Raw genomic sequence first — 21425 nt, forward strand, 5'->3', positions numbered from 1 at the left:
CTAAAGATCGTAGCTCCCTCACTTCACGCTTCCCCTCAATAGCAGCTACTCCCCTCCTACTCACACACACTGAGAAAATATATTTCGCTTTATAATATCACACATAACAACACTCACATATACTAATAGTAACTGAGTGCAGGCTATACCTCTCATAACATACGTTTCATTCTACTATCTTCCAGGTTTTAACATCTCAACATAACTCAAATTTACACTTTAGGTTGGAACTCAACAGGAATCACTTAGGTTCTCCCGTTATGGATTTGTGGATTTCAGCTCGCAGCTCTTGATGTTACAGATTCCTGCATGGCCCTGTTTGGCTTGTTTGTTGGAATAGTTTGTCTTATTCTTGCAGATGGACTCGACCGCCCTTGTCTTTACTCTTCTTCCGAACATACCTTCTCATCCTCCATCAGAGTCTTACAATCACGTACGTCAATCATAACCTCCTAAAATAAGCTCCCCTTCCTCCACCCCACACACTATTATGTATAACTCAAACTCCCTGGTGCGGAGCGAAGAAGGTCTTAATAATTTTCGGACACCCCAGATGACAAACGGTTAGAATCACATAACTGTGGTCCAAAATCTAAACGGTTTTTAATCTAAATATCTACCAGGATAATTAGTTGATTATAACATACACTGTTTGCGTAGGAAATAATTTTGTTAATTTGTTTAAAAACTGGAATATTTAATTGATAACGTTAGAAAGACGGTGTTTATCTGTTTTTCGTTTACTGTGCAATAATATTTCAGATAGCATTACATATTTATCGTTTACGGATTACTGTCTATCTCTTCAATTTCATAAAAAAGTCGTTATTCCTTGTGCCAATCAGAAAGTGTACTTTTTAATCGACTTAATATTTTGCTTATGTTCAATAACAAAAATATATTTAATTACCTTAAAATTATATGAATATTAGTTTTATGTTTCCATGAATATTCATTTAGACATTCAACTAAACAATTTAATCTTTGCACTGAAAATCGTTTTCACATAATACCGCTCAAAATATATCTAATTTAAGGTGCATGTAAATAATATATTCTCGATGTAAAAATTCTCTTCAGATTGTTTTTTATAAAACATCATCTATACTCAGTATAACATGTTCAGCTCGTCTAAAATGACTAACTGAGACTTGGTTGATCTTTTTCGATTTGGTAAGCCACATAGTGTCTAACTGCTGCTTGTATTTTGTTCAGTACAGCTGATGTATGCCAGTTGAACAGTACACATACACATATGCAGAGTGAATGTGTATATGTACATGTACTGTGCGTTATTCATCTCGCTGCATAACTGAGAGGAAAATATGATCCAGAGAAAGAAGTAGAAAACAACTTGACTCGGATATTAAATTTATTACTTTTTTATTATACTTTTAAGTAACGGGCATAAAAAAACCTAATTGGTTATTTTGAAATTTCCTGTCAAGTAGTTTGGTGTTAACTGCATTTTGGAAATTGGAATTAAAAATTTCAACCTGAATTACCTCTTAGATACAAGTGGACTGAACAGCTAGTTCAGAGACTAATGTTTCAGGTGCAATCTAGATTTTAATGATAACCAGATGTAGGATAGGTGACAAGCAGAACAATCTATAAGAACGAGTTCACTAAATTACTTTCTGTGTTTTTATAAAAATAATGATGAGTATCGAAAATGAACCTTTAGTTTCTCCAAGATCTTTTGACACCAGTACCGCAAAGGAAAATCAAACTGAAAACGATTCCAACAAAAACATCATGAACTTATCTTTGTTTACTGCAGTCATGTTTTTAATTGGAACAATGGCTGGAAGTGGCGTTCTGCTTCTTCCACATGCACTCGCTGACTCAGGTACGTTAATAAATATATCTTAAAAGAGAATTACCAAATATTAATTAATGTACTCTGTTTCTCAAACGCACATGCATGAATGTTTTAAAGATACTTAAATATGAAATGAAAGTTGAAACTTACGTGTAAGTCTTTGATTGAATGATGTTTTATACTGCATAAATACAGTGATACAGAATATTACCATTGCTGCTTCAAAGTTTATGTTTCATGGATTAATAGATATGTAAAAATATATTATTGGTATATTGTTTTGTTTGGATAATAATCAACAAATATAATTACTAGTGGTATGAAGGCACATCCATCTTCTGCAGTCGCAACGTTTTACAAACGTTTAACACTAAACTGTGTAACGAATCTAACGAAATGAAACCTAAAGGACAATGGATTGTGTTTCTAAAAATTCCTTCCAGTTTTAAAAGGAATCATTCAAGTTGTATTACTTTTTTTGGCACTTACAAAACAAAAATATACTTTAAATACACCATTCTTTACCAACCATCTAATCTCTTGGAATTAAAAGACTACTCTGCTGGTTAACCAGTTCTTTTGAACGATAAATAAAGTTGATTCATTGTAAAAGTTGTTGTTTGTGTAGTTTATAATATAATCAGTGTTTCAGTTACTACTGTGTTAGTTGTATCTCAGTAAGCCTGATGAGCCCTAGTATTAAAAGAAAAGTTTCTTCAAGACTGGATATAACACATAGGGTGTAGCTGACACGTTGTTATACAATCTTCTTTACCTTCAGTTTCAAGATCTTAGGATATAAATATCATAGTTTTACTGACTGATCACGGATGTCATATATACATTTATTTTTTCTCCTATCTTTAGGTTGGACAGGGGTTCTCCTTATAGTTGTTTGTTGTGTTAACTCTGGTTATTGTGGGCTCATTTTGGCTCGTTGTTGGATAATCCTAGAGGAGAGGTGGAATGAATACCAAACTAAAGTCAGGATTCCTTATCCAATCATCGGTTTCCGAGCCTCAGGGCATTTCATGAGGTGGGTTAGGTTACTGAAGCTACAATGTCTAAAGTACGTGTGAGGAGCTTGCTATGTTTTAACTATTCTTCACAGCAACTAGATAAATTATAAAAATACGTTTCGGAAAGTGATACGATCACTAATTAAATTACAAAAATATTTTATCTTTATACCTATTAGCGAAACTACGAATACAAGATTAATAAATTAGCTCATGTGGCGTTCACAGTTATTACTCAAACTGCAAACATCTTACTCAGGCCTCCCGCTAGTAGAGCGGTATATCTCCGGATTTATAACGCTAAAATCAGGGGTTCGATTCCCCTCGGTGGGCTGAGCAGATAGCCCTTTGTGGCTTTGCTAGACGAAACACACACACATAACTCAGAAGCTACAACACTTATCCTTCCCCATTAATAAATATACCACATAAATGTGTTCTACAAGTTATTTCACTTAATTTTATATTATATTACTAGCCATTACATAAAAACATAATTCAAAAGTTACTGAATTTTTGTTCTATAATTATCAACCAAACTACAAACACCTCCTTTAGAAATGCTTTATTACATAACATCATATAACACAAATTTTGTTTCTGAATAGTATGTGTTATTTCTAAATTGCTTTTGTTGTTAAAGTACAGAAAATGGCCATTATTCCCTTCAAACTTTGCTTTTGTGACCTGGATAATGAAATTTAGAAATTAACCTATTTTCTGTGTAAAAACGGGCAAATGTGCACATTTTTATTTACATAAGGTCTGAATAAAACAACACATGAATCAAGATTTACATGTATTTATACTAAAGTTACACAAAAATGTTTAGAAGTGAGTAGTTTTCGAGATTTGCGACTTTAATGTAAATCACTTTTACGTATCAGCCCCCAAATATAGTCTTCCATCATGTTTTCGTTATACGCTTCTTGGTAGCGGCATTCAAAGTCCAATATATCTTGGTGGAAGCGCTCGCCTTACTTCTCTGAGTACGCTCCCATGTTCTTGAATTTATCAAGATGAGTGTCAAGGACATGGTCTTTCAGGGACATCCTGCAGCCCATTTTGCCATAGTTCTTCACTGAAGCCTCAACCAGTTCCACACAATTTTCGACCTTGTGATTGCCCAAGAAGCCCGGAACCACTGCAACAAAACTGCCCCAAGCTTTTTTTCCCTTCCTACTGAGCTTCTTGAGGAATTCAGTGCACCCCAGTATCTTCTTTATTTGTGGTTCAGTGAAGACACCAGCTTTCACCTTTGCCTCAGACAGCTTAGGGAAGAAGTCTCGAAAGTAGTTGAAGGCTGCAGAATCCTTATAAAATTCTGTGACAAATTGTTTCATAAGACCCAATTTTATGTGCAATAGTGGGAACAAGACCTTCTGAAGGTCCACTAGAGGCTCACACTTGACATTGTGCCTCCCCACAGAGAACTCGGTTTGTTATGGCCAGTGCTTCTTGTTGTAGTGCGCTGCGGTGTCCCTGTTGTCCCAAAGGCAAAGATAACAGGGAAACTTGGTAAAGCCTTCTTGGAGACCCATCAGGAATGCCACCATTTTGAAGTTTCCGACAACCTCCCAGCCATACTCATCATACTTCAAGGCTTCTAGCAAAGTCTTGACGCTCTTGTATTCCTCTTTGAGATGCACAGAATGAGCCAGGTTCTTGAAAATTATGGTAAGTTTTACAACATTCTCGAAAATTCTTGTAAGTTCAACAATATTCTAGAAAGTGCTTGAAAATTCTTGTAAGTTCGAAGAAATTCTCTATCAGCTACTCAGCACTGAATCTACCTGAAATGTTCTGGAAAATGGGTAAATTTGAAAATTTCATTACCCAGGTCACAAAAGCAAACTTTGAAGAGAAAAATAGGTCTTTTTCCATTTACTTTAGGCATAAGCAATTGGGAAATAACGCTTTCTGCTTAGAAACAAGAAAGAGTAAAAATTTTGTTACATAGTGTAATTAATTCCCAGTCTAAACACATATTATAAGGAGTTTACAAAGTTAGCCTTGATTCACTTTACAACATTTGCTCTTCTTCGTGACAGATAAACTATACAAAACTTTTCTTCAGTTAACCACATGTAGTATTCAACGACCTCTGAGTTAAAATACAAAAGCGTAAACTTGCGAAATATTTGCAGTTTTATTCCAAACTTGTTAGAAATAATTTATCAAATGGTGAAACCATATTAAAGAAAACTAAAATACTTGCTGAAGAAACATTACTAATATTTTGTCGTACAAATGTGAATAGTTATTTTTATTTCAGTCTTCTTATCATAAACTATTTTTTTATTTTTGAATTTTGCGCAAGGCTACACGAGAGCTATCTGCGCTAGCCGTCCCTGACTTAGCAGTGTAAGACTAGAGGGAAGGCAGTTAGTCATCACCATCCACTGCCAACCCTTGAGCTACTCTTTTATCATAGTAGTGGAATTGACCGTAACATGATAACGCCCCTACGGCTGAAAGGGTGAGCATGTTTGGTGCGATGGGAATTCGAACCTGCGACCCTCAGATGACGAATCGAACGCCTTAACCTAGCTCGCGATGTCTATCGTTAACTGACTTTGTAAATAGGAAAAGAGTATTGTTATATGAAGTAAAGGATTAATATGATTTAATCTGAAGATTGTGCATTTAATTGCTGGACTACAATGTATTTTATACATGTATTTTGGATAATACATTTCAGGTAAGTGATAATTAGTTTTACTGACTATCCCAATTCCCATCCACAAAAAAATTTAATAAATTATATTTCTTTAAAATTATCAATATTTGTTTATAATATATCGCAAATATCGTACAAAATTACTTGTTTTAATTGCAAAATATGTTCATGTATATTTAAGAACCAAAGTTACTGTTTTTAATTCGTTATTTCTTCCTATTTACTAAAGAGCCGCAGTATCTTTATGTTTAAATTCTACCTTATTTGGAGCTGCAACAGTATTTCTTTTGCTGTCATCTGAACTAATCCAGTCATTAGGAGACAAATTAAACTTATCTTTTTGCTTCTGGATACTAATACTTGGAACCATCTTATGCCCTCTCATGTGGCTAGGAACACCAGAAGACTTTTGGTAAGTGAACTCAAAAGAATGAGAAGACTTATTCTCCTTCTTTATTTAATACATATTTTCGTTTAACAAATCCGTACAAAAAATTGTCTAAATAACTACACGAGTTTTATTTTATTATATTTACAATAGAAGACGATAGCGAGCGAGGAGTCGCTTCAAGGTAAACTTAATTATTACTTTCTTGGAACTTCTACTGATATTTCGGAAAAAATACCATGGATTTGATGTGTCTTAGACTTCGCGAGGTGCCGAAAGGTGTCTTGTTTAGTTTTATATTCTGCTTGTCGGGACGTAACTTTTGCATTTTGTCGACAGAAATCAACAAAGAATTGTGGTGGTGAATACAACGCTTAAGTTCATTCCAAAGTTGTCGTGATCGATGTTTGATAAGAAAACTGACTAAAGTCACTGTCTCGATAATTAATTCAATTAATTCAATTTCGGATTCACCTGTCGAAAGCACTAGGACTTTACAAAGACTTTTTAACACGATTTGCAAAACGTTTCTGGTCTTTTACATAAATTGACTATCACGGACAAATTATAATGTTGATATCAAGTACTGAGGAATCCAGTTTTAACAAAAGTGCAGCTGCACTTTGTAAGACTGTTATCGCTAATAGACTTTCACAACAGATGCCAGTCCAAAAAAAGGGGTTTTATAACAAAGCTAAATAAGAACTCTATTATTAAGTCCATTCGAAGATTAGAGAAATTTTTGCTTTAACTCAATATCGTACACATACACACACACACACACACGCACGCACACGCACGCACATATATATATATATAATTATTTCACACTTGAAGGCTGAATCAGCCACCGAATACAACATTCGACTAGTTTACTTTAAATACAAAAATGAAGGGAATTTTCCATTTATGTTAGAATCCTAATAAGATGCCCTATCGGTGTGAAGACACAGTTACATTTAATATGTAAACACCTAAGGCTGTTGTTGTTCATTAGTAAGCACAAAAGTCCATCTGTACTTTACCATCACAGGCGAAATGGTATGGTATATATGACTGTGTGTGTATGAAATATAAATTATAAAATAAATCCTTCTACAACACACTACTATGTAGAACATTAATCAGTGATAACGAGAAAACCCACTTCTAAAGAAAAATATATGTGTAAAAACGGCTCGTCTGGGTTGAGATTTTTTTATGTAGAGAAGCGAACAACGTTTGTAGACATTATCAACATACCTTTATTACAACATTTTTGTTTTCTACAAAGACATTTGTACGTGCAACGTATTTAGAAACAGATTCTGGTTTAATTTTCATACATTTAGACGTGAAATATACTGATCCTGCCATAAGAAGAAGTCACTTTCATCGATGTTTTGATTAATTGCACGTATGTCTTTATCTTCTCACCCTTGATTTATATGCTTATGCTTCCCAGTAGGACAACGGCAAGTCTAAAAATTTTCAATGCTAAAACCTGGAGTTCAATTCCCACGATGGATACAGTAGATAACCCAATGTGTCTTTGGTTTAAAACGAACAAACACTTGCTGATATAGTACATTCTGTGCAATGAAGGAACTGTTTGTCATTATAGCATTTGCCAAGTATTATCGTCCATTGGTGTTCACTTTATAAATATCAACACAAAAATGAAGGTTTAGAAACCTTGCAGTGTCCAAGTTAAAACAAACAAACATTATCTCCACTGCTGTTTTAATAAAATATACCGTCATATTGGATCATGCGTTACTGAAACTGCAAATAAACCTTTAGGATTCAGACGTTATGATAACTTGTTGAATTAGATTGTTTCAGATGTACAACTTTGTTGTACAACAGTAGCAGTCTGACAACAAAGACGGATTGTTTATCCAAACATCGAAAATTTGTCTATTTGTGGAATATCTTGATTAAGGACATTGTCTTTCCGTGGAGCCTTTTTCCCCTCGAGGTGGATATCTGTATTGTAGTGAAGGGACTTCCCAGAGAAGGTCCTGTACTTTCAGTTTATCTCCTCTGGGATCTAAACATTCACCCACGTGCTTGCCGTGCGTGGCGCTCTGCGAATGGGTGGAGAGAATGCTGGTGATTGAGGTGTCCAACCCTAACATCACTTTGGTCTTGAATTCCTGTAGATGGGTGGCCTTCGGGTAATCTCCTTGGGTCAATTGGGTAATCAACTTGGGCTAGGGTCAAACGAGTACCAGTGTTGGACGTTCTCAACTTTTGTTATAGACAATATGTCTGATGATGGTGTTCGAGTATATTACTCATGAAACCCTGGCGAAGCTGCAATGTCCTTGTTTTGCATGGTAGTGCGTCACTTCTAAAATTGACGTTTACATCACCATATCCTCCTATTACAGTCAAAAAATGTTATCTGAAATGTAAGAAACGGCCATACATTTCCAACCCTCTTAGATGTTTCCAGTGTCAGCGGTTTGGTCACTTGAAGACATCATGTCGTGGTTCTTTAAGATGTACTCGTTGTGGTGGCTCGCCTACAAGTGCGAATTGGAACCCTACATTGTTAACTGTAGTGGCTCACACCTCTTTTACTCTATTTCTGGCACTAATGTAACGTTTGAAGACTGTAAACAATCCTCCTACCCAGAGTCTCGGAAGTTATTGTACCCCACTCCACCTCAGACATATGCTGCTGCACTATGTTCTTCTAAAACAGTGGGAGTGCAGACACATCTCTCTGTACCTCCAGCAGAGTCATTTACAAAACATCTGAAGAGTCTTTTGTCCTCCACAGTTAAAATAGTTAACGAATCTATTTCTACTTTCATCTCTGTTCCCATCACTCCTTCCAGTGACTGCCCAGTTCCACTTCCTTTGGCTTTAGATTCGAGTGCTTCCTCGGGTCTATCCTCTTTTGTAGCTTCGAGATGCAAAACGATTATTCGTTCACGATCTCAGTCGCTGGAATCTTCGTACACAGACAGAGACCTGTCTACTCGACCCAAGGCAGGATACAAGGAGGTCGATATACCTCCATCCAGTAAAAAAACAAACAAACGTGATCCTAAACATAAGAGGTCCCTACCTTATTCTCTTCTACACAAATAAAAATTGTCACTTTGATACAGTGGAACTGTGGTGGTTTTCTTTCGAATATAGATGACATTAAGGATTTCATTGATTCTTACCATCCTGTGTGTATTTCTTACAGGAAACATTTCTGAAACCTGCCGATGGAGTCACCCTTCAGCAGTTTTCTATGCACAGAAATGACAAGTTGTGTGATGGGCGAGTGCATGGAGGGGTGGCACTGCTGATTGAGCATGTGCTCACTCCGTCTTTGCCACGTGATACACCCATGGAAGCCGCAGTTATTCGTGTTTCCTTGGGTTATACCATCACTATTTGTTCTCTTTACCTGGCTCCTGAAGAGACCTACGTTCAGACAGACCTTGATACCCTCATTGGTCAGTTACTGTCTTCCTTTTTAATCCTGGGGAATTTTAATAGACATAATCCCCTCTGGGGTGGTGAATATATTGAGCATATGTTCTCAGATCACAGCCTTTCTCTCGTCACTACTGATTCTTAAATTATTTTCAAGCACCTACCCAGTCTATTAATGCTATTGATTTCTCTTCTGTTCCCCCTCGCTTTTCTCTTACTTCTCTTGGAGGGTTGACAGTCACCCACGGGGCAGTGATCATTTTCCTATCATTTTGAGAGAGACTGGCTATGGTCGATGCCACCTGACCAGCATGCCTCAGTGGAAGTTGGATCAAGGCAACCGGCCCTCTTTCACTGTGCTCGCGGAACTTGATCCTGTCGTCGTCTGTAAGCCATCAATAGACGACTGCGTGGCAGCAGTGACATATTGTATTGTCCAAGCACCTTCTCAGTGTATTTTTAAATTCAAAATGTTTACCGCTGTATCCTCGCCCGTGGTGGAATCCTGCCCGTCATATGGCACGAATGTCTCAAAAATGGGCCTGGAATATCTTTCGTAGGTATCACATGCTTTTAAACCACATTGCTTTTCAGCAGACCCATGCACATGCTCGACAAGTCAGATGTCAGAGCTAGAAAGAATCTTACATTAAATACACATCAAGCATCTCTTCTACCACCATTTCCAAAGTCATATGGAACAAGATTCGAAAGGTCAGTAGACAGTATACTTTTGTCCCCCTTTCGATCTTGCTCTCTGATGGTCAGGAAGTTTCTGATAACCAGAACATCACTGATACTCTCGACGAAAGCTTTTCTCGTGCAACTACCACTTCTGTTTCATCCCCAACCTTCTTAGCCATCAAAACACGGGCAGAGCGATTGACTTCCTTTCGGGCTGATCATCTCTGTAACTATAATCGCTCCTTTACGCTGGTGTAACTCTAACTTGCTCTTCATTGGGTTGACAGTACATCAGTCGGATCTGATACTATTCACTACGAGATGCTGCGCCATCTCTCTCTTGCTAATATTCTGGTTCTTTTTAACCGGATCTGGCAGGAAAATGTTTTCCTGATGCTTGGTGCCGTGCTATTGCCCTTCCTTTTCCTAAGCCTAGGAAGGATCCTTAGATTCCTTAAACTACTGTCCAACTGCTTTGACGAGCTGTCTCTGTGAGATATCTTAGAAAGGATAGTCAATGCTCGTCTTACTTGATTCCTCGAATCAAACGATTTCCTCTTTCCCACCTGGTGTGTGTTCCGACGACAGTGCTCCACTTATTCGACTTGAAACATCAATCAGAGAAGACTTTCTCAAGTGACAACATCTTGTTTCTGTATTTTTTATCTTGAGAAACCTCATGATACTATGTGGAGGTAAAGCATGCTGCGATACCTTCACTTATATGAGTTGCGCGGCGAATTGCCCACTTTTATTAAACATTTTTAAGAAAACAGCGATTTTAAGTCTATGTGGGTTCGACACTTTCACGTTCTTTCCCACAGGAACTTAGAGTCCCTCAGAGCTCTGTCTTGAGAGTCACACTTTTCATTACAAAGATTAAGGCTATCAATGGACATCTACCTCCTACAGTTGCAAATGGTCTCTTTATTGACGACTTCCACGTATTTTGTCAATCATCAGGCATGAGGTTTATTGAACAGCAGCTACAGACTGCCCTCAATCATTTACTGAAATGGGCCACTACAAGCAGTTTTACCTTTTCTAACTCTAAAACCGTTTGCATGCACTTGTGCCGCCAACAAGGAATACATCTTGATTCCAAGCTCTGTCTTGGACAAGTTGTGCTTCCCGTGGCCCCCGAAACAAAGTTTTTGGAGATTATATTTGACTCTAAGCTGACCTTTATTCCATACATCAAGCAGCTACACTACACGGCCAAAAGTATGGGGATATACAACCATCACATCCATATGTGCTTGTTGAATATCTCATTCCAAAACCATGGGCATAAATATGAAGTTGGTCCAACCTTTGCTGTTATAACAGCCTCCACTCTTCTAGGAAGGCCTTTCACTAGATTTTGGAACATGGCTATGGAGATTCGCTCCTATTCAGCCATAAGAGCATTAGTGAGGTCGGGCACTGACGTTGGGCGAGAAGACCTAGCTCGCAGTCGACGTTCCAATTCATCCCAAGGGTGTTGGATGGAGTTGAGGTCAGGGCTCTGTGCAGACCAGTCATGTTTTTTCACACCAACCTTGGCAAACCATGTCTTTATGAACCTCGCTTTGTGCACGAGGGCATTGTCATGCTGAGACCAAAAAGGGCCTTACCCAAACTGTTGCCACAAAGTTAGAAGTACCCAATTCTCTAGAATGTCAGTGTATGCTGTAGCATTAATATTTCCCTTCACTGGAACTAAAGAGCCTAGCCCAAACCATGAAAATCATCCCCAGACCATTATTCCTCCTCCACAAAATTTTAGAGTTGGCACTTTGTATTAAGGCAGGTAGCACTCTCCTGGCATATGCCAAACCCAGATTCGTCCGTCAGACTGCCAGATAGCGAAGCATGATTCATCACTCCAAAGAACGCATTTCCACTCCTACAGAGTCCAACGACGGTGTGATTTACACCACTCTAGCTGATGTGATCGTAGGCTAGTGTGTGGCTGCTCAGCCATAAAAACCTATTTCATGAAGCTCTTGACGAAGAGTTCTTGTGCTAACGTTGCTTTCAGAGGCAGTTTGGAACTAGTTAGTGAGTGTTGCAATTGTGGACAGACGATTTTTACGCGCTTCAGTACTTGGCGGTCCCGTTCTGTGAGCTTATGTGGCCTATCACTTCGTGGCTGAGCTGTTGTTGCTCCTAGACGCTTCTACTTCACAATAACAGCGTATACAGTTGACTGGGGCAGCTCTAGCAGGGCAGAAGTTTCATGAAGTGACTTGTTGGAAAGGTGACATCCTATGACAGTATGACCCATTCTACTGCCAATGTTTGACTATGGAGATTGCATGACTGGTTTTATGTACTTGTTAGTAGTGGGTGTGGCTGAAAGAGTCGTACCCACTAATTAGAAGAGGTGTCCACATACTTTTGGCCATGTAATGTATATGCCAAGTTCCCAAGTCACTAAACATCCTCTGTGTCCTCTCTTCCACCTCTTGAGGAGTATATCGATGTTCTATGCTAAAAATCTATCGTGCCCTTATTCGATCAAAACTGGACTATGGATCTCTAATCTATGGCTCTGCCAGGACCTCAGTCTTTAAGATGTTTAGATGCACAGAGGCCTTCTGCACTTCTCCAATCAAGAGTTTTTATATTGAGTTTCATGAACCTTCTCTACATCTCTGCCATTTACAACTGTCTTTTCTGTATGCTTCAAAACTTCGATTCTTACAACAGCATCCCACCTGGGATTATGTTTTCTTTCCTCAGTGGGCTAGGCTTTTTCAGAACAAACAGTCTACCATTGTTCTTTTTTACCTTCATATCCAGGTGCAGTTGGATGAATTAGGTCTGCCCTTGGACAACATCGCTGTATCCATTGGTCAGCTCAGCCCACCATAGCTTATTACCATTCCTAAATGTGACATTTCTTTGAGTCATCTGAAGAATGTGGATACTCCTTACTGAAAATACCATCTTCTATTTGCTGAACATCTTTTGAAACATCCTTCCAATCCCATTTATACGAATGGTTCGAAACCAGGTGACTCTGTGAACTCTGCCATGGTTTGGTTTGTTTGGAATTTTGTGCAAAGCTCACAAGGGCTATCTCCACTAGCCGTCCCTAATTTAGCAATGTAAGACTAGAGGGAAGGCAGTTAGTCATCACCATTCACTGCCAACTCTTGCGCTACTCTTTTACCAGCGAATAGTGGGATTGATCGCCACATTATAACGCCCCCATAGCTGAAAAGGCAAGCATGTTTGGTGTGACGGGGATTCGAACCCGCGACCCTCAGATTACGAGTCGAACGCCTTAACCTACCTGGCCATGCCGGGTCAGATATCTGTGTATTTTAATCAACATAACGCTGAAAAACAAGAGATTTTCCAAGGTATAATATTTCTGACATTTGATACCAAGCATAGCATTCACGTATCCTTAGACTTATGTGAACAGATAAATTTTGGGTAAACTGGTTGTTAATTTAGTTGCACCCGAACTTGGCACTTAAGGACAAATGCTCCCTTTGCACCCCCTCACTACGTCACTATATACCAGTAAAGCTCATAAAATGATTGTGATTTTAATACCCTCCTACTTGTAACAAAAAGCAATGTTATATGTATTGTGTAACAGAACATATACATTTTACTACTGGTAGTTGTGTAGACATACTAACGTGTACATAGGTAACAGAACTTACACAGTTTACTACTAGTAGTTGTAAGGACACACTGACGTGTATTAGGTAACAGGACTTACGTTGTTTACTACTAGTAGTTGTGTAGACCTACTAACTTGTATTAGGTAACACAACATGCACAGTTTACTACTAGTAGCCGAGCAAACATACTAACATGTATTAAGTAACAGAATGTACAGTTTACTACTAGTAGCTGAGCAGACATACTAAATTGTATTAGGTAAAACACAACATACACAGTTTGCTACTAGTAGCCGAGCAAACATACTAACTTGTACTAGGTAAAACACAGCGTACACAGTTTGCTACTAGTAGCCGAGTTGACATACTAACTTGTACTAGATAAAACACAGCGTACACAGTTTACTACTAGTAGCTGAGTAGACATACTAACTTGTATTACAAAACAGAACGTATACAGATTACTACTAGTAACTGAGCAGACATACTAACTTGTATTTGGTAAAACACAACGTACACAGTTTACTACTAGTAACTGAGCGAACATGTTTATTTTAAAGTCTAAAAAAACTTGATACTTTTTACCATCCACCTGGATTACTTCAAGCATTATTTAATAATCACATTATGACAAGTTTCCTAAGGTTTTTATGATGAAAATAGTATCTGTAAATAAGAAGTCTGTTTGATTCTTTCTATTATCCAGGCCAGTAGCAGTCGGGTCTCTCGGAACTACAACGTTTGCCTCTATTCTGCTGTTTACAAATATTTTAATGGACCACTATAACGTTGAAAATGTCGTCACATATCCAACACCCACAGTAAAGTCTTTCTGTTTTTCATTTTCTGCAATTAATTTCGCGATTGGTGGGATTACAACATTGCCGACCATTCAAAATGATATGAAGGACCGTTCCAAGATTTCAATAGCCGTAGCTATTAGCTATTTTGGTAAGTTTATGTTTTTGAGACAGAGATATAACCATTTCAACTGAACAACTTCATTGTCCTATTTCACAGCATTAACTCCATTTGAAATTGATCCTGGATGTTATGGTATAAAACACTGCCATTATTCTGACTCAGTTTATTCACACTCTCTGAAAATCGTCATAAATGTTATTAAATGATATTAAATTAAAATACACGTGTTTTCTGCAAATTAATAATATCATTTCTAACATGCTTTTTAATTCTGAATTACACCATCTTTAGACTTAACAGGTTGCTTTAATATTTTAAAATATCTGTTTCGTACATGAAATGGGTGGGAGACTTTGTGTTACAACAGTTATAAGAACTTGTAACTGAAAATAAATAAGATTGTGAAAGTATGCCAACCACACCATATATTCCATATTTATTCCGCCCCACACCAGAGCTTGGATACGATACAAACAGCGGTGATCGAGACTCTAACCACATCATCAGTAAATTAACCAGAACCTGTTTCGGTGTTAACTAAATTAATGTAGTATGTTCAACAATACAAGCGAATCTTTGTTAATCGCTTAAGATTATTTATACTTTTGTGATAAAATAAGTTTATTTAAATAATACATGACGAAAAAAAATACAATAATGGTTATATAATTCGTGTATTTTGAGAAACAATTATAATTCAACATAAACATACAGCTATTTATAACTTGATAAGTAATTATTCTTAAAACGTATAACACAACCTGGTTCTCACTAAAATACTTTTAATTCTATCAATCAGCACGATATTTACTATATGTTTCCGAGAAGAATCACTTTCTCATTTGTTTATCTTACATCATAGTTTCATATTGTTGTCGCTACTATTCGCACTGAAAAACAAACGAATCACAACAATAACTGTTTTTGAAATAATAACTGCACTCATATTCCAAGCTTTTATTGGTCAATGAAAATCCTGGCTTAAGACTAGAACTGTTAATATAGTTATAGATGTTTTTCTTAAAGATGAAATCAATTTAAGAAAATGATTCAAACAAATCTTTCCAATTTACCAGACTGTTTTTTATTTACTTGACTTACAATAATTTTCATTTATATTTTTGATGCCACTTTTTAAATAACTAGTCAATGTTATGGTTCTTTTGTACTATTACAACAACGTTTTTATCTTTCTTAATAATTAGTTGTGATAATAACTAATGTGTTCTACTAATGGCTATGTGTATTAGCGTATCTACAGAACTTATTTGCTACTACTTATATATGGACATTTCTACACTTTTATAGCATTGCTGGTTTTATATCTACCTGTTGCTATTGCTGGATATGCTGGATATGGAGAACAGGTGAAAACTAACGTTCTTCTATCTCTGTCTTCTGGACCTATTAGAACAACAATTGAGATCATGTTAGCCGGACATTTCTTGTTTACTTTCTTAATAATCATTAACCCCACGTGTCAGGAACTAGAAGAAATGCTTTGTGTTCCACCTGGTAAGCAATAGTTTAAAAAAAAATCATTCATATATATAACGTCCAGGCTGTCAGGTCAGTTCATATTATAAACTTAATCCTGTTTAAAACAAAATCATTATCAGTTTTATGGCTTAGTATTTTATCGTATTAAATTTTGAAAGAAAACCCTTTGGTTTTCTGGAATAATTCTGAAAATTAAATACTATTCTTCAACTGTTAGTATATCTTAAATACTTAAACTTGAGGATATACAAAACAATATGAATAACAAAACAATTTCAAACATATTTACGATCTGTTATTCAAATACATTTACTTAATTTTTCTTCATAGAGAATTAGAGCATTATTGAAATAAATACATGATACTTCACTTACTGCGAAAGGAAAGGTTTTATAAGAATGCAATACATAAATGAAACATTATGTTTTGTTTTTTCCATTGGTAGAATTTGGTTGGAAACGGTGTTTACTGAGAACTACAGTTATGGTAGTTGTAGTGTTTGTAGCAGAAACAGTACCACACTTTGGAAAAATCTTGAATCTATTTGGAGGATCAACGTTAACGCTGCTAACTTTTGTTTTCCCACCATTGTTTTACATGAAGCTTTCCTACCAGAAACATCCAAATTGGCCTGAAAGGTGAGGTTAAAGAATGTTTTTACATAAATTAATACGTAAAATATTTTGAAATTATGGTCAAGGACTGGGTCTCGAAATCTGGTCACCCTAACTTGGATGAAATGATGACGTTAATAATAAAGTTAGATTAAAATTAGACCTTTGTAATTAATCAAGATACAGTACAACATTCATCGTTATAACTGATATATTATCGGTTTACATTAACAAAATAACAATATTTTACCTCAAAGTAACTGTCACAAAATAAAAAGTCAACCAAGAAAGATGAGGCGCTCTATTGTCTATGTAGTGATTCAATGCTTAAGTTTCATTCTCTTGTTTTAATTCACATGTATTTTCTAATTAATGACTTCTAAAATTACTACATTGCTAAAGAGATTTTCTAATCATTTAAATATTTTAATTCATTCGTTCGTTTATTAACTATTGCCAGTTTCGTAATAAAATCATCTTTCATAAATTTCTAGACACTGGTTTTTACTGTTCTGACTTATAATACAGGTTATAAAAAATCGGAGTTATTGTCAATGAAATGAAAACAGAGTTTTATGTATTTTTTAGGACCGTGCCTCTTTATCAAAAGATTTATTTCTTCTCGATTATTATGATTGGTCTGATAGCAGGAGCAATTTCTACCTACTCTGCAGTTCAAGAAATATTTGATGCTTCAGCATTATCTCTTCCGTGTTACATGAATAACATTGTATAAACTGTTCCAGTACTGACAAGATACTAAATTGGAACTGTGTTTCTATAAGAAATAAATATCTTTATGTGTATACCTATATGATACAAACTGTCTAGCTGCATTGCAATTCAGCATCTTAGTTTCTTTTAAAATATTATTATAATAAAGGATTTTCAAGTGCAATTTTTCATATAAAAACAACATAAAATAAATGATATCAGGAAATAGCTTTTTGCAATTTAGAACACATCTTATCTGCTCATGTTAGGACAGGATACACTTCTTTAATTGCACAATAAGGCGTCTTAAATGGTACTTGTATTTTAAGTGGTAAAATCATTTCTTACTTAGAGTACTGAATAAACTTTTTAACACTATAACTATTTTAAACGGTAGAGACTAGTGGAAATTTCCAATGACCAATCATTATTCAACATACCCAAATAATCTAGCTGCGTTCAACTTATTAACCTAGCAAAATATTTAAACACCACAAACAATCTAATTGCAACTTACCAGCTCTTCATGCTAATCAATGCCATTCATTATAAACATTAAACTTATGTAAAATATATTACCAATCTAACTAACGCTGTTAAACCACCTCCTCGTCAATCAACCAAAAAAAAAAAAAATTTGTTTCAAATTCACTAACACTGTTAACATACTGCCCTCTTTAGTACTGGCTAATCAAATAAAAATCTAATCATTTATCTACTAATGCTCTTATCAATTTAATTATCTATATTCTGAACTTACAAGCTTCTTCCCCATTAAAATAACACGTAAGCTACAAAGGAGAAAGACATTACTAACATACACATTAGTGCAGAAATTGAATTTGCATAGTCCATATATAATGTTTTTTTTTTATTAAACAGTTGGGAAGTTATTCGTTTTACAATAATTTCCTAATGTTAACTAAAGTGCTCTTGATTTTGAGAGATTGGAGTATTAAGATCTTAACATAATTTTCTCAAATAATATTTGTACGAATTTAATTGTTAACATTTGGATCTTTGAGCGATTTCCATTCAGTTAATCAGCTAATCATATACTGAAGAATTATACATTTTCCTTATTAGATAAATATAATTATTTGTTGAAGTTACCTTTAACACGTGCTTACGATATTAGTTGTTAGTTGATAACTATTTTCACTAATATTAACTAATTACTATTTAAATTTCACTTTGCATTTTATCTGCTAATCTGTTTTTGTATGTAAGGAGTGTTAAAAAGGATTCACTCTATATGGTGACTGAATTAAAAGTTCGAATGTGGATTTTCTGGTTTTTAATGTATATGTGTTATTTATTCGTTCAAACTGAGATTCCATTGACAGTTGATTCACCTATTATGGATTTTCTTCAAAGAGATATCCATGTGTTTAGTGTCTTTTGCGTTGACTTAGTGTGTTTTAAGTTTGTTGGATATAGAAGGCTTTTACTGTGTGAGTTATAGTTCATGTCCCATTATTTTACTATCTTTCAACTAATTATCTGATCTTCTCTGAAACAATTGACTACTGTAGATAGAACATGTTAATCTTGTATATTTATTGATGTTAACTCTAATTTTTTTTTATTGTTGTTTCTTTTAATATTTCTGTGTTCGAAATCTTCTGGATCTTTAGGTTCTTGGTATGTGCTGATTGAAATCGTATTGTACTGTGATTTTTGACTTTTGATTTTATGCTGTTTGCAAATCCAATGATTTCCTGAGAAACATTTGACAAGAGGAGACATCGTTGTATGTCTGTTATTTTTTTCTGCTTTTCTTTTCGCTTGTCCTCTATATTTTAGTCTCTATCAAATGTCCGGAATACCCGGCAATGACAAGGAGAATTAATCATGATGTCATGTTTTTCTTAATTTTTCTTGTATCTTCTACATTGCAAACCTTGTCTATTTTAGAGACAAGGCAATCCATTAGGCCCGTCTCTAGGCTTTCTGAATGGCCTGATTCATATTAGTATCTTTACCACTAACTAATTAACAATTATGTATTCTCAAGACCGCTGGTATGGGTGTTAGAATTTTAATTAAAATAAAGTACAGAACAACGTTAACTTGAAGATGACCTAGGAAAGTCGAAATGTTGTTCTGTACTTTATATTAATTAAAGTTCTAATACCCATACCAGCCGTCTTGAAAATACATTTTTATTCCAAATGGGTTTCTCTTCTTCACAAATTAATTAATAATTAAAAATTAGGCACCCGCAGAGGATATTGACAATGACAATGACTGATATCCAATCGCCGAAATATTACCGTAATTAGATTTGACGAGTAGAATGGAAAAGTTAATTGTGAAATATTTTACGCTTGAAGTACTGATTGGACATTCTAATATTTGGTTGAAGTGCTTTTTATTAGCAGAATAACTTAAGGGATGATGTCTTTTTAAATAGTAGCTCATTTGTCAAAAAATAAGGTTTATTAATAGTTTATATCAGAAAACTGAAATTAGCAATGGTGAATGTGACACTGAAGTTGATTCCAGAAATGCTCGTTCAGCTTGAAATTCTAGAATCGTGTTATGGAAATAAGGAATGACCAACATCATTTTGAACCTATTTCAGACAATACGGCCTGTATGCTAGACCTTTCCTGTTCGTTATAGTGAAAACACAGTATCGTGAGGTGAAAATGTTCAGCAACAAATTTTAAGGCACGATGTAAATGCTTTTTATTGTTCTAAAAGACTAAAGGGCCCAGTCTCTGCTACAATACAATTATAATCTCTTCATGAGGAATGTAATCAAAGTTTATTCTTTTCATAGTATTAATATTTATTCTGAGCTTGTTCTTAATTTTGAATATGTGAAAATTTTCGCATAACACCTCCTTAAAGAAAGCCTTAAAATTAATCTTGTTTCAAGCTATCTTTGTTTTTGTTATTTTCAAAGTTAAAAGTATTCTGTTAGCAGCGTGTAGAACATCGTTAAGTGTAAAGTTGTTCAAGAATTAATCTTGTAATGTTCTGCGGTAGCTGTTCTGTTAACTCATTGATGTTAATATGCCTCAAGTATGTTTTCTGAGAAGAACTTGTTACGTGATTCATCAGTCGAACAGCATACACACCTGGACAAAACAAAGGATAAAGCCAAACTAAGCCGATGTAAAGTAATGTAATGTACTAAACTTTGTATCTTGCAGCCCAGTTGAGTCCCTAATCCAGCAAACAGTCACATACTCTGTTTTCATGCCAAGGGTTTTATTTTTGAAGTTCTTTAATTACATTTTACTTTTAGCGTAGTCTCATTTAGTAAGCGTTTTTAATCTTACCTCATAATTTCATATCTTGAACGAATCTTCCTGTTTGAAAGACTATCCGATACACGTAAATTGTATTTTTGGCTCATCTGAAAACACCACATTTGGGTGAAATTTGAAAACCTTAAAACTGCAGAAATATAGAGTGGTCTATTTATAATACAAGACATTTTTATGTCTTAAATTTAAGACTGAAAGTAACTGCCTTCTAACAACGAGCTGCAGACAAAGGAAGGCCATAAGAGTTCAGTCATTGTGGGTTTAAACATTCAACTCATAACCCTAATTGATTTTCTGTGGTTGCTAACTAGTTCGACATCTGATTTTGGATCATGTGTAATAAACGGAATAACTTCAAACCTTTTAGGGGAAATGAATACAGACATATTCCATTATATAAACAACTTACTTCAATCTCAGTTGTGTTTCTGTATATTTTCCTTCTTTGATCCGTTTTGAAGTGTAGCATTATATTATATATTATTGTTATGTTGTTGTTAACCCATTGAGTGCGTCTGCTCTAAACTTTCTCAAGCTGTACGTCGGGTACGCCAAACACGTATTTAACTGCAGAAGGCAAATGCGCCCTACAAGGCGAATCAGCAATCAATGGGTTAAGCATCGAACGCTGGTAAAATATTTTAAGTGTTAGATGGCTAATATGGAAGTGATATTTTCAATAAACTATTACTAAAGTAATTTTATTGTTATATATACTATTTCAATCGCAGATGTGTTTCTGTACAA

At 35.5% G+C, this 21425-nt stretch overlaps 1 protein-coding gene across 1 annotated transcript; it reads left to right on the forward strand.

The window, feature by feature from the left end:
• The first annotated feature begins 1275 nt into the window (after nt 1-1275).
• On the forward strand, nt 1276-18450 carry LOC143222640 (uncharacterized). The gene is made up of 7 exons (XM_076449397.1): nt 1276-1852; nt 2693-2861; nt 5754-5936; nt 14352-14596; nt 15878-16084; nt 16515-16707; nt 17272-18450. The coding sequence occupies exons 1-7, from the start codon at nt 1660-1662 to the stop codon at nt 17417-17419; spliced, it is 1338 nt and encodes a 445-aa protein (XP_076305512.1). The 5' UTR covers nt 1276-1659; the 3' UTR covers nt 17420-18450.
• Nucleotides 18451-21425: the final 2975 nt, after the last annotated feature.

This window comes from Tachypleus tridentatus, chromosome 8 (genome assembly GCF_004210375.1).
Source record: "Tachypleus tridentatus isolate NWPU-2018 chromosome 8, ASM421037v1, whole genome shotgun sequence".
NCBI lineage: Eukaryota > Metazoa > Arthropoda > Merostomata > Xiphosura > Limulidae > Tachypleus > Tachypleus tridentatus.

Coding starts and splice junctions, on each gene's coding strand:
- LOC143222640 (XM_076449397.1), top strand. CDS start 1,660: ATGATGAGTATCGAAAATGAACCTTTAGTTTCTCCAAGATCTTTTGAC. Junction 1,853..2,692: donor ACATGCACTCGCTGACTCAG/GTACGTTAATAA, acceptor TCCTATCTTTAG/GTTGGACAGGGGTTCTCCTT. Junction 14,597..15,877: donor CGTAGCTATTAGCTATTTTG/GTAAGTTTATGT, acceptor ACACTTTTATAG/CATTGCTGGTTTTATATCTA.